Source organism: Podarcis filfolensis (genome assembly GCF_964270895.1).
Source record: "Podarcis filfolensis genome assembly, chromosome: 12".
Classification (NCBI taxonomy): Eukaryota; Metazoa; Chordata; class Lepidosauria; order Squamata; family Lacertidae; genus Podarcis; species Podarcis filfolensis.
In genome coordinates this window covers 30,327,281-30,341,278 of record NC_139614.1, presented here as the reverse complement: position 1 = coordinate 30,341,278, position 13,998 = coordinate 30,327,281, and the positions used below count along the sequence as shown (strand labels likewise).

Sequence of the window (13,998 nt, the reverse complement as noted above, 5' to 3'; positions counted from 1 at the left end):
GAAAGCGGTCTGGTTTTTCCCCCCTACCTGACTCCTCTTCCGTAAATCTCCAAAGATCCTAATGTTTCCCTGCTCAGTGGACGACAGATTTTTTTTTTGTCTAAAAAAAGGAAAGCACAGGCTGACTTGTCCTCCAGAACGAGAACGAGATAGATCCGCTGGCGTGTTGGTTCCAACTTAATGTCTTTCCCCAGTCCATCTTTGCGAGAGATGTGGCGATACCACCTGGATGTTCTGTTATAAATCCCCTAGCAAATAATAAATGGATTAATAATAACAAGGTATGAGGTTCTTTTTATAGAAAAAAATGGGAGAGAATTGAAACTAAATGCGGCAGTTAGACAACCATTTTGATAAGAGGATAATTGAGGCGACACTGGTGTATAATTAGAGGATAATTTATGCTATATCCACTTTTATTCCACCTCCCAAAATAAACCCAGTCCATAATCATTACAGGCAAATTGTTCTGAATTTTATAGCTGCAATTTGAACAAAGTAGTGCAGTTAATCATGGGAGATTTTTCTCTCTCTCCTTTTTGTGTATTCCTGATTAGAAGTCTAATTGCCTCCTTTCGGAAAGTAAAAATAACTGCGAAGCGACTCTATTTTTATCATTAACAATGTTGACAATAAAATAAAATCAACTGGAATTGTAATCGAAAGGCAAATTTAGGGTGAAGGCACTTTTCCTCGGGTAGTTTATATTGCAATCAAGATTTGCCAAACCACTAACCGCATGTCTCATTTGCATATATTTGAAAGCATTACAGGAGCTTCTGTTTTCAATAGGGGGGGGAAATGTATTACTGACAGATCTCTGAGGATTCGCCCTCGGAGCAGGATGCTGAAAAAGCAGACACTATTGTACTGATCCAAGGACAGCGCTCCGAAAAACGAGTTCGCGCGCGCGCGCGTAGTGAGTGTTTGTGTGTTTTAAATGAATCCTTCCCCTAGGCACATTGCATCACCAGGAAAATACCTCAGGAAGGAACCCTGCTAATTTTGTCCAGAAGAACGCTGAGTTACCATCCAGGATTCTAGACCATAATTTACAGTTCTTTACTGGGCACCGCTTTGGCTCTGAACGCCAAGGCTGGACAGTGTTGTTGTGAATCCTAACGGACACGTGCGAGGCAGCGATAGCCTGCGATGCAACGACAGTAAGGAAAATAAATGCACATTCTTCTTTTTTATTGGAAAAAAAACCCCATAGCTCATTGGAAGGGTGCTTGGCTTTGTAAAAGCGAGGGTGCTACTTCGGAGCGCAGCTTTGTTGTGGTTGTGTGCGGCGCAAAACGCGCGCGCGCGCGCCCGCGCACACACACACATGCACCCCAAGCGCCTGCCTAGCTAGCTGGCTGGCTGGCTGCTTCTCGCTCGCTGCGAGCTCTGAAGTTGTACAGAAGGTGGGCTCGCGCTGACGCCAGTAGAAGTGCCCGGGCTGGGTGACGTCACGGGCGGAGTGACCAATGGGGAGGCGCTGCCCTTTGGAGACCAACCATTCGACTTGTGGCGTTTTCTCTCTTTCCACCTCGCCCCCCCCTCTTCCCGCTCCCGCTGTTGTTGTGTGTTGTCGTGCGCCTTCCCCTCCCCCTGCTGCCTCAAGTCGAAAAGCAGAAGCACAACTTTATGAAAGAGAATCCACCTTAAAGAGAAAGGGGGTTCTCTCTCTCTCTCTCTCTCTGCTTTTGCCTTAAACTCCCTCAAGGTTCCCCCCCCCCTTAATGAGGGGGAAAGAAATTACCAAACCAAAAACCTAATAACAAACCCCAACCCGAGAGAGAGAGAGAGAGAAGGGGAGGGTGCGAGAGAGAAAGAGGGAACGTGTGTGTCTGAGGTATAAAAAAAAAGCAAAAGCCTCCAAATGGAGGGAAAGAAGAAGCGCGAGGGAAAAAGCCCCGGGAAGGACTAAGTCTGCCGTTCTCTTTCTCTCTCTCTTTCTGGCCCCCCTCCTCCTCCTTCCTTTTCCCTCTCTCTCTCTCTCTCTCCCTCCCCAGAGCCTCTCACACTCCTCCCCTCCACCCCTCCCTCAGTTAACAAGGCCCCTCTCCCCCTATTGCTCCCTCTCTCTCTCTCTTTCTCTCTCTCTCTCTCTCTTTCTCCCCCTCTCTCTTTTCCCCCTCTCCCACCTCTCTCTCTTTCTCTCCCCCCCCCTCAGCTTTCGCTAAAGAAGAAGAAGAAGAAAAAGCGCGCCCGGGGGGGGGGGGGAATAGCGCGCGAGCCCCGGCGCTAATTCCCGCCCGGCGCAGGCTAATAGGCTCCCTCGAAGGTGGCGGGAGCGCGAGGGGGGCGACGACGACGACGACGACGACGCCGAGTAGCCGGGCTGAGGCGCTCGTCGCTGGCTGCCCAACTTGGATGATGACCATGACTACGATGGCTGACGGGCTGGAGGCGCCGGACTCGTCCAAATCCGCCTTCATGGAGTTCGGGCAGCAGCAGCAGCAGCCGCCTCCGCCGCCGGCGCCTCAGCAGCCGCCTCAGCCGCCGCCGCCTCAGCCGCCGCCTCCTCCAGGGGCTCAGGCGCCCGGCGGCGGCGGCGGCGGCGGCTCTTCGCACTCGGCGCAGCAGCAGCAACAGCAGCAGCAGCAGCAGCAGCAGAGCTCGCCGGCGGCGGCCATGGCAGGCGCGCACTACCCGCTGCACTGCCTGCACTCGGCGGCGCCCGCCTCGCACTCGCACCCGCACCACCAGCACCCGCACCACCATCACCACCACCACCACCACCACGCCGCGCCCTACCCGGCCGGCCCCGCCGCCGCCGCCGCCAACTCGTACAGCCACCGCTCGCTGGCCGCCGCCGCTGCCGCCGCCGCCGCCTACCCCTACGTGAGCCACGCGCAGCACAGCCCCTACCTGCAGCCCTACCACGCCGGCGGCGGCGGAGGAGGAGGAGGAGGCGGAGGCGGAGGAGGCGCGGGCGGGACGGCGAGGCCGGACGACGCAGGTGGGTGACACGGGAGGCAACGCGTGACGGAGCGTTCCCACGAGACGGGCGCGGAGATGCCCGGGCCGAGCCCCCGCGGCCGGCCCGCTGGCTCCCGGCTTCCTTTGTCTCTCTTTCCCGCATGCCCTTCCTCTCCCTTTGTCTCCTTTTCCTGCTGCACTTCCCTCGCTTTTCCTCCATCGCCTGCCTCTTCTTCCTCCTTCTCTCACCACTTTTAACCTTCCCTCGGAAGTAAGTTTACAAATCAATACGCAGGATTTCTTGGGCGGGGGGGGGGGGTGTTGCTACTTTGCTTGGGGATCCCTTGGCTCTCTCCCGCTCAGATCTCTGTTTGAAATGACATCTCCTCACCCCGATCCCGTGCAGGTTTCATTGGGATGGTAACCCCCCCCCAAAAAAAATAATAATAACAGCAACAATTCGATTCCAGAGGACTTGCTTTTCTGTAAGCGTGGCTCGGATTTCGGCAACTCTTTCCTGCCTTCCCTTTGCGTGCTCCGGATCCTGAGTTTCCCTCTGGGATCCATCCACACGCGTGCCTGGACGCAGGCCGCCGGCCGACGCGCGTGGGGATGCTCAGGCACGTGTGTCGTGTTTCGGGGACTCCGAGGCGCTGCCCTCCAATTGGAAGCTGCCCATGGACTGTGTGGATTGAAAACCTTAAGCAAAGACCGTGCTGGCTTTCTTCTGCGATAATGTAGCCGTCCAGAGGAACAGGAGTGATTTTGCTTCTTCCTAGGATGTTGTTTGCCTAGCCCGCGGATGCCCTCTCCACGACGGTGGTCTGTGCAGGACGAAGAAATGCGCTTAGAAAGAGCGCCCAGACCGTAGCCCATCTCCTGCTACGGCGGGCTACTGCCATAGCACTGCAGGCTTCTTTGGGGAAGGAATCGCTCTGCCACGATTATTCCCTCTTTGTTGCTTTTGACGCAGGGTGATCAGAGAGAGAAAAAAGAGAGTCTAAAGCAGGGATAGCGCCCGAGAGAGCCAGGTCAGACGCTGGTGACTCCTGTGTCTTGTTGTGTTGGGCATATACTACAGAGGAGAGGTGTGTGGTGTGGTTTGTTTTTTGTTTTTTTTTTGCCTGCGCGATTTTATCACATCTTTAGCCCCCAGCCACTTTGCCTAGAAAATGACATTATAAATCCCGTCCGTGCACCCATCGGATGGCTAATCTGCAGTAAACGTCTCGAGAAACAAATGGCAAAGTCGCCGAGGGAAGACGCAGCTCCGCGTCCCTTCGTAAAATCATTTGCACCTGCACGTTGGCTGTGGAGATACGTCTACAGATCCGAAGCAGAAATGCTACCCTGCTTGTTTGCTTATTCCTTGAGAAAATGCTGAGATTGGAGATAGATTCATATTTAGGAGATACAAATTGTGTGTGCAGTTCGAACACATTCCAATATTAAATGAGACGCTCAGGTAGCATGAACTCTGCGCGCGTCTTTGTGTGTAAAAAAACGACGACAGGTTTTGGTAAGAGAGATCAATGCAGTAGCCACAAACTAGGCAACAGGGTGCATTTCAGGTTCTCGGTTAAAACGAAGCAGTTTTGCCATGGGCCAGGGATTTCTGGAAATAGCAGTAGTTTTTGTTTGAGCGAAGTACTGCTTGTATTAAGAGAGCGTCATGAATTTCCTAGCACGCCTGGGTAGCAAAACTGTCAGGAAAGCGGGTAGATCTTGCAGGTCAAAGTGAATCATCCGCCACAGAAGGTTGCCTGGAGGATTTGTCGGTGGCCTGACCTTCTTATGTATCACCCCGTGCATTTTCTACTCTGTTAGTAATGGCATGGAAATGGCTTTGTCTCTGATTTCCCACCCCACCCCCACCTCCCCAACATGAAAAGCACACAAAACAAAATCCGGGGTGTCTCACAGAAGCGCTCCGCTGTGCTGGACATCCCCCTTCAAATGTGCTTTCTTTTTATTGCAGATCAACAGAAAACCACAGTTATCGAAAACGGGGAGATAAGATTTAATGGGAAAGGGAAGAAGATCCGGAAGCCCCGAACCATTTACTCGAGTCTCCAGCTGCAGGCTTTAAACCACCGCTTCCAACAGACCCAGTACCTGGCGCTTCCCGAGAGAGCAGAGCTGGCGGCATCATTAGGACTAACTCAGACACAGGTAATTCCCGGGGAAGTCCAGAGAGATCCCTGAGATCCTGGGCTCCGAGAGAAGGCCAGGCCAGGCCAAAATCAAGCAGACAAATCACTATTTCCATTGGCCAAAGGCTAGGAATAAAAGCGAAGCTCAGCTACCCAGGTCGGTGGACTGCAAAAACATGGCCAAGTATGCGTTGGTGAAATATCATTCTCTCTATTATTATTATTTTTCAAATTCAGTCTGTTTTGATGGTGCATTGAGAAAGGTTTGAGTTCACCACTCCAGAATCTGGGCATGCATCTACTTAGTTACAGCCCAAATCTGAAGGGGATAATAAGCACTGAGGTGGAAATAAATTTATACATAAAACAAAAAAGGTTGTTGGGGGCCCAGAGAAACCTCCTCCCCATCCTTTGCTGATAGAAATGGAAATCTATTTCATACGGTGCACAGCCTCTAGGCCCGAAGAAAGCACACCTTCCCTAGTAATATTCAATAGTAAATTATCCTGGATGAGTAACTGAAATTCAGTGCTTGCCCTTAGGCGAAATGTACAAAAGGTGATGATAGAGCTGACGATCAAAGGGAAGCGTGTACAAAATTAGAGCGAGTTAAGCCACAGTTAAATGTGGTTGGTGCGTTCTGGCTTTCCCTGCAGATTTAAACCTGAATGACACACGAGGTTAGAAGGAAAACGATTAATTTGAATTCATGAATGCAGAAAGGAATAATAATTTAAAAAACCAAACATATTTTGTGGCAGTTTGTAATCTTCCGGACAGAAAAAAACAAAAACAACAGGGATAAACCATGTTCATTGGATCCGCTGGTGGTTGCCAGGAATGTAGGCAAAGAGGGGTATTTTGGATTTGGTGCCTTATTGTGATAAAGGGGCGACCTTGAAGGCAAAAGAAGACAGGAGGTGTCTTTAAAGAGCAGCATATCACCACCACCACCACCACCACCACACATATTTAATGGCAATCCTAGCTTTTAGAGCACCTAAAGTGTGGTACAGAGAAAGGACACTGTCACCTTCCCAGCTGGGATCTTTGCAAAACGCTCTTATTTGAGTGACACCTAGCTCTCTTACATTGCTGCAGAAGGCTTGTTGTTCTTGTTCTTGTTGCTGCTACTGCTGCTTCTTTTTTTTGTTTTGTTCTTTTAAACTTTCATCTACTGTTTTTGTTTTATTAAATTTTCAATGTATGTAAGGCTCAGTTTTGTTGGTTTTACGCCACTGGGATGATTTCCGCGATAAGCTACAGATCACCATCTTGCTCAGGGAAATAGATCTACTCTACTGGCCCTCTCCTCTCCCCCCCACCCCCACCCTCACTCTACGAATTGGGCTGCTCTCTCTCTCTCCCTTTTTCTTTTGACTCACGTATTACTTCTTTGTAGGCCAAGCTGGAATCCAACAAAACTGACGCGTTTTGGGATTTAAGCCAATTTAGACCCCCCTTGAAGGTGCAGCTGCAGACGGTTTTAGAGCCTGATCTTAAAACTCGTAAAAGTGGAAGTGGCACCCCTTCCTAAGCACATTTACTTGGAAGTAAGTCCAACTGATTTCGGTGAAAAACTTCTGAGTATGTGTGGTTAGGATCTCGCCTCGGTCCCATCGAGATCAATGGCGCCGGTGATGGCTCAGGGCTTTAGCTTTGTGGCCCTCTCCAAAAGGACGGGGGGGTGGAGGGGGGTCTCATAATACAGAGGGAGGCTATGGGTAGGATAGATTGCCTCCTCTGCCCTGGTTCCCCTCCCCGCTCGGGGTCCTAAAACGGTAGCCGCCTCTTGACAATTATGCAGTAATACATTATATAGGCCGACGATGGGTATCATATCCATACACGCACGCAGGTTCTCAGTCTGCGTAGGTTGCCTTCAATGGACGCGTGAAGAAGGAAAAATGAACGCATTGTAACTGTCCCCCCAGAAGGAAATAGCCTTTCCAAACAGCCTCAGCGCAGTTTACTTAAGCAAGTCCTAATTGTGGGTGATTCAAACAATGGCCATGGAAGCGGGGAGGGGAGATCATGAAGTTCATGCCACGGAGGGAGAAGAAGGAAGGAAGATTGGATAGACAGACAGATATAGATACATGGATGGATTTGAAACTGTCTATTTGCCTTAAGTCCCCCACCTCACCCCACCCCTCCTCCCCCAGCAGACCTCTCATGCCTTCTGCCTTTCGGTTGCAGGTGAAGATCTGGTTCCAGAACAAGCGCTCCAAGTTCAAGAAACTGCTCAAGCAAGGCGGCAACCCTCACGAGAGCGACCCCCTGCCGGGCTCTGCCACCCTGTCTCCGCGGTCTCCAGGTTTGCCTCCTGTCTGGGACGTTTCAGCCTCTGCCAAAGGAGTCAACATGCCTCCCAATAGCTACATGCCTGGTTATTCTCACTGGTACTCTTCTCCACATCAAGACACAATGCAGAGACCACAAATGATGTGAACGGGGCCAAGAGAAACAGCTCGCCGGAGGAGCCGCTGTCTCCAGCGCGGCCTTGCCAAGCTGGGCGGGGGTGGGGGGAGCAGCGCAGCTCGCGGGGCTCTGGGTGAATCTGGAGTGTGTGGCAAAGGAAGACAGACTCGGGGCGGCTTCGCCTTCGCCTTCTCTTTAAACCTCAGCGATTGATCTTGAGCAGAAAGAGACCATTTGCGTCCTGGCCCACGTCAGATGCTCCTCTTTGGGATATTTCCTTTGGGACTCGGAGGCACCAAACCTCTCTGGGAGTACAAGTCGAAAAGCAAAAATTTTTACAGACTTTTCCCACCAAGGCCACGCAGCAACTTTAAAACAACAGCACACGACAAAAATAACAAAACTTATTCAATGAAAAAGAAGCGATCCTATTTTTATTCACTAAACCGAGATTGACAACAACAACAAAAAGATTGGAAAGGGAGGGGCGGAGAAAGGGATTTGATTTTTTTTTTAAGATAATACCGTTTGGGGCGGGGGCGGGCGGGCGGAAAAACTTTTTTTCTAGTTTAATTAGCACACTTCCACGAAGTAAAATCTGCATGCTTTCTCGGAGTGGAACCGGCAGCTGTGAGGGCGAATCCACTATATTCTCTCCCACATCCATAAGTCACTTGAAACTAAGAAAGCACCTGAAAACTGACCAGAAGTTCTCCTGCGCATGCCCCGCTGTAATGAATTGGAGATGTGCCCTCATTCATTTCGGTGGAGCTTGCAGAAGAAAACTCCCCACCCCCTATGTATTATTGCCGCAGCAGAAAGAGAATTTGAGGGGGGGGAGTAACATACATACAAAAACCCCCAAACAAACCCCCAAACCGCACCCCATCCTAAGGCTTAAATCTCTTTCACCCACCTGCCCTCCCTCCCTGGCTGGCAGCTCTCTCTTTCTCTCTCTCGGTCTCTCAGCTGCCTACCCAGCAACCTTGTTGTACATATTGTTGAATTTTAGTTGTATATATACTTTGTATGTTTTGTCTCCTTTCATATATAGAGTAAAAGCCACAAAATGTCAAAAGAGTCCTGCGTTACTCTACAGCTTTGGAAAGGTTATCTTCCCCCGCCTTCCCAGGAACCACCCATGTTTTAAATCCTAAATGCAGTCATGTGAGATTTATTACTCGGCGGAACTGTCCTCCCCAGTAATCGTGCTTAGGATGGCAAGCCTCGTATAGTTCACGTACAGAGTACCACTGACTTTAGCAGGGCTGCTCTAGAGTAGACGTGTTCTGCATGGCCTGCCTGCCTAAGATTTCTACAGACATAATATAATATAATATAGTAATGGTCAGAGATGTATGCCCATGTAGTTATCTATGCCATAGATGCATCACGTCAGTAGCTAGATAGATGCTTATGACATAACACACGCGCGTGCACCAGTCGTAACATCGCATCTGTTTTGCGACCTACCTATCTGCCCGGCTAACCAGTAAAAATTATATTGTGCAAATGAGACTTGATTTGGATCTGCAAGCCAATTTGCACCCTCTGAAACCAACAGCATCAAACTGGCTTCCTCTTAATCGACTTGGGTCCCCTCCGGATTCTCTGCCTCGCAGAGAGAATTCGTTGATTTCCAGAATCCCGCGGAATTTTCTTTTCCGTTTTCAACCCTGGCGGCGTGAAAGCTGCCCTCGAACTGCCTTTTGGCAGATTTGGCAAAAGTCAAGAGGTTGCCTACTTTTGTAGGTGGCAGAGGGTGATGGTCTCTCACCCCCCCCCCCGCAACCCCACCAGCTCTCTCACACACTCCTCCGCCAAACAGACTACCTAACGCTGCGTAATAATGTTCCCCAGGTCTCTCTCTCTCTCAGCGCTCCCTGGTCCCCATTGCCGAGTCCAGGACGAATCATATCCTTCTTAGGGTGGTGCAAAGGCGAGAAATCATGCACCACGAAAAGCCCCTTTCGTCACACAAGCAGGATGCCCCATACTGCGAGAATTAATGGCTAGAGCCCTGGGCATCCTTCAAATTATGAACCTTGAAACCACTGAGCCATTTATCAGAAGTCAATGGAGATCCTCAGAGTGCTCCGTATAATGACAGCTACATACAGTCGTGCAAAAGGACAGTCACTATAATTAGACACAAAAGCCAAGACTACTTACCAATATACCAGCGCCGGTTTTTTGTTGAGCAACTTCCACGCTCAGTCAGTCTTCAGAATGGCTTAAAACCGATCAAGTCTTGTCATTTTCTACCATTCGCATTGTTACATTAGGAGGAAAAAATGTTTTCTTTTCTTCCCCCCCCCTCCTCGTTCCCACTGTGAAACTTTGGGTTCAGCTCTCCCCAGGATCAATTGTGAACAAAGCCCCCAGCTGCAGTGCCATCCAATTTGAGGCAGACATTGGGGACAATTTAAGGTTTTTATCCATAAGAAGGTTTTTCCCCCCATTCTCTTAAATGCAGCCATAATTAGAGTAATTTTTCATGTAGCCCGCTGATTACAGCGTTTTTACCGTCAAAGATAATTACCTGTAATTTTCTTCCACTTTTAATACTAAAAAGCCATCTTTATTTAGATTCAGGAACAGGAAAGGCGAAACAAAAGAGGGAAATTATTCTGTTATTCATACACAAATTGCAGAGACGTAGGACCTAAAATTGAAAATTAACCAAAATTATAATGCTATGAAGAATGGAAGAGGCTTCTGAGGTACAGCTGGTTGTGGGGTTCACTGAATTATTCAGATTCGTGTTAGGGAGTGAGAAAGCTATCATACATTTAAACCGAGGGGTAGCCCCTTCCCTTTGCAGGAAGAGACCCCAAGACTTTCTGATGAAGGATAACCCTCCCCAAACCAGTGGAACCACAGGAAAAATGGGGATGCTGCGAGCGAAGCCACAAAGCCCGTCAGATAGGATTCAGATCCCAGTTCTCAGCAACGCTTCCTGGGAAGTGAGTACCATTGAGATGAATGCGGCCTTCAGTGCCAAGGGAGTAAATATGTTCAGGATCAGGGCAGAGTTAGAGGATGGCAGGGCTCACGCTGATGAAACCAGGGACAGAGCTGTCGTGATTTTGAGTATCTTGGACGGCAGATTGAAATCCGCTGAATTTCTAGTATGTTGGCTTAACTGGAGGGGCTTGTTTTATTTATCCGGCCTTACGCATTACCTCTACCCCTGCACAACACACATACATATCTCAAACTCCCCCCATACACACGAGCAGTGCATCCAGGATGACATGTTAACCTTTCACGGGTTAGTTCCTCCCATTTCACTAGATCTCGAGGGCTTGGTCCACTTTTAGTCTACCATCAAAATCCGGTTCTTGGTGGGAGTTGATGAGAAGGGTTCTCGTCTCCCCCCTCCCCATTCTTCTGTCTGTTGTGTAGCAGCGCAATCCTCTAGCGGGCTCTACTCAGAAGTCAGTTCCACCGCTTTCAAATGGGACTGACTTTCAGGATTGGGACAATGGGTTCTCTCCGACTTCCTCTGAGCAGTGTATAAGGAATCGCGCGCGCCCTGTCTGTGCTAAGAGCCGGAAGGACGATTTGCTCGTTTTCCAAGGGACGTTTAGATGAAGCAGGGATCGTGGAAGGTGCTTGCAGGAAGGGCCTCCGTGGCGGCGAGCTGGGGAGCCAGAAAGTTTTACCTGTCTGCTGCTGAGGGTGAGGGACGCCGACGCCGAGGCGCTCGAGAAACAGCGTCATCTATAGATAAGAGTGGGACAATTGTGCCAGAATTGAGAAGGCTTCTCAAAAAGGGGTTCCTTTTAGGGCTTCACCAGAAAACTCTTTGCAGCTAAACAGAAGACACCCCCACACCCGTAAAGTCCCTTAAATTCCTCACATTTCTAATAGTACTGATCCCACTTCCAGATAAACAGGAAGGGGTACCTGGGGAGGTAATATGGGGCGCGCGCACTGGCTTGTGCGTGTGGATAATCCTTCTTCCATTGAAATCCAAGCCAAAAGGCCCATGTAGATCCGGATTGCTCCTGAGGAAGCGGAGCCTCAAAAGCAATAAACAACCCACGCAGAACTGGAGTGTTTGTTTGTTTGTGTGTGTGTAAATGTTCTGAAGCAGAACAGGGAAAGGAACTGGCGGAACTCGGCCAGGCCACATTTACAGCCCCTTAAACCGAGAAGAGGTTCTCCAGTCTGTTCAAGCAACCTGGATTTTAACCCCCTCACTCCCCCCCCCCCGCAACACACATCCGATTCTCAGCTCCATTAGAATGAACGGGTTGCTTTCTGCGAGATGAGACCGTGAAAAGGCTCGCAGAGGAGGCCAAAGTAGAAGCAGGGCGGTGCGCCATTGAAATACATGGGATTTCTTTCCCAGTTTGGTGTGTCTGGGATAAAGTAGGAGCGGAAAGTAGAATCGGTATTTCGGCAGCCTGATTGCTGGGCTGGGTTTCTAGCTGAGCTGTAATCGACATACCCCTCTTAAAAACAAAAGGGGAAAAAAAACACACACTTGCTTTTAAGAACATTTACCTAGGGGAAATCCCGAAGGGGGTTTCACAGCCCTGTTCTTTACTTGTCTACTCCGAAACGTCCCACGAATGGGATTTACTTGTAAGTAAGCGTGCAATATCCTTTCAGACTTAGGGAAGATGAAGCACACACACACATACGCACACCAGCTAACACAGTGGATCCGACCACTTTCAAGCAATGGGACGACTCTGCATTAAACATGGAAACCCGGATTTCGAAGGGAAAACACCGTGGAGTTTTTCTTTGTCATTCTCAACCGGGAGTTCCCAAATGGCACTTCACTGATGTTGACAACATAGCGAGTCCAAACCCCCCCCCCCGCCTCGCAACACACATTCACCGGTTCGTTTTCGAGACAACACCCCCTTCCAATATACACCCCCCCCTTATTTCTGAACCTCTAGGTGAGTCACTGAAAATGTGGGAATCCTGAGCCGCCCACCCAAACCGCAGAGCGCCCCCCCAATAAAAGCTACAATAAAAGCAGGCAAACAAACAAACAAACAAACAAACAAACAAGTAAATAAATAAATGTGCGTCCGTGTAACTCGCTTATCGAAAGGTCTAAGTAAGGAAAATTGAGAAATTAGAATGATCAGGGTTTCCTTTTTCTTTCCTTTTTCTTTCTTTCTTTTTTGCAAGAATAAAAATAATAATAATAAAAGTAACCATCATTAAAACGTGAAGAGGTACAGCTGATGGGATATGCGGCAGCAGTCGAGGAGGTTTAAAACCGAACAAAAAAAAACTTACCCCCGTGCAAAACCTGTTAAGCAGAGATGAGGGTCTAAGGAAATCTATAGTGGAGAGAAGCAGAGGAGAATATTTTTCTGAGTCTCAGGGCAGAAGCGCTTTCTCTATATTCTTGGTTGACTGAGCATATCCAGGTGTGAAATTGTTTGCACACCCCAGCACCTCTTATATTGCCAGCAAAATTAGCTGTTATTACTGTCACTGTTTAGTGATGGTTAGCTTGATAAAAAAAAAACACCGCTGTAATCAAGACCTGGCGCATCTTTGCAAATTACAGATAATTGTAAACGTCCAGATTATGATAATAGCATCCTAATCCAGCCTGCAATATAATTATTACAGAGTGTTACATCTGAAACTGTCCAGTAGGGCTAATTCGGCCATTATTTAGACCTCTCTCTCTCTTTTTTCTCTCTCCTCCTTCTCTCCTCCACTACAAATGGGTTGCTGAGCTGAAAATGTACGATTGTAATTTCACGGGGCACTCAATGAGTAATGATAGAGGAAGAGGGGGGGAGAAATACAAAAGTGAAATGTGAACGGGAGCGATCAAATCAAAATCGGGAGGGGGAGGGGGGAAGAGCGAGAAAGAGAGAGAGAGAGAGAGAGAGAGAGAGAGAGAGAGAGAGAGAGAGAGAGAGCGAGCCGGGGTTGATTCTGGTGGAGGGAGGGAAGAGGGGGGGAAAGGAGGAATAAGAAGAGCGGGAATTAAGAACAGAGCAAATCAGGAGACTGAGGCGAGCCAGAGGAGGCTTCGTTGTGTATTCAAGGGCTGCTGGTCCACCCCCCCCCCCCGTTTGTGTGTTTGTGTGTAAGCGCGCGCGCGTGTGCGTGAAATCCTCCTCCCCACACCCTCTCATCTCTCTCTATTTCGCTGCACCGTCCCCCCCCTTTCTCTCCCCCGGACCCTAAGCCCGTTAGCGAGAAGGAAAGGGAAGAGGGCGTACAAGTCCCATGCTGGAAGTGGCACAGACTGAACCATACGTGGAGCCAAATGTCACTGGTTCCGTTTTTTGTTTAAAGAGAGAAAGATCCCTGCAGGATCAGACCAAGCGCTCATCAAGGCCACTATCCTGTTTCCAACAGCGGACGGCCAGACATGCCTCCGGGAAGCGCAGGAGCAGGCCATGGAAGTATTCGCTTACCACGGCTGTTTGGCCTTCAAGACCTTGATTTCCAGAGGTATAGCTCTCTTTTTCCGGTTAGGCATCAGGGTTTGCTACAGACCACAAGGGAATTCCCT

General features: G+C 49.4%; 1 protein-coding gene and 1 long non-coding RNA gene across 4 annotated transcripts in view; one reads left to right on the top strand and one right to left on the bottom strand.

The window, feature by feature from the left end:
* The window catches only part of LOC310745844, a 69,791-nt gene extending 56,911 nt beyond the window's left edge, over nt 1-12,880 (bottom strand). Inside the window, exon 1 of one of the 3 annotated variants that reach the window (XR_014540369.1) lies at nt 12,756-12,880. This is a non-coding gene — a long non-coding RNA (uncharacterized lncRNA). Of the gene's footprint in view, nt 1-27; nt 241-9,656; nt 9,855-12,755 lie in introns of those variants that run through there. The other 2 variants (XR_014540370.1, XR_014540371.1) reach the window with 2 other exon arrangements.
* Nucleotides 1,861-7,997, top strand: DLX6 (distal-less homeobox 6). The gene is made up of 3 exons (XM_083578839.1): nt 1,861-2,950; nt 4,889-5,082; nt 7,263-7,997. Exons 1-3 carry the CDS (start codon nt 2,362-2,364, stop codon nt 7,512-7,514), a joined length of 1,035 nt encoding a protein of 344 aa, XP_083434965.1. The 5' UTR covers nt 1,861-2,361; the 3' UTR covers nt 7,515-7,997.
* Nucleotides 12,881-13,998: the final 1,118 nt, after the last annotated feature.

Bases quoted from the DNA above. Each gene is read 5' to 3' on its own strand.
- DLX6 (XM_083578839.1), top strand. From the start codon at position 2,362: ATGATGACCATGACTACGATGGCTGACGGGCTGGAGGCGCCGGACTCG. The intron at 2,951-4,888 runs GTGGGTGACACG...TTTTTATTGCAG, and splicing joins GGCGAGGCCGGACGACGCAG to ATCAACAGAAAACCACAGTT. The intron at 5,083-7,262 runs GTAATTCCCGGG...TTTCGGTTGCAG, and splicing joins TAGGACTAACTCAGACACAG to GTGAAGATCTGGTTCCAGAA.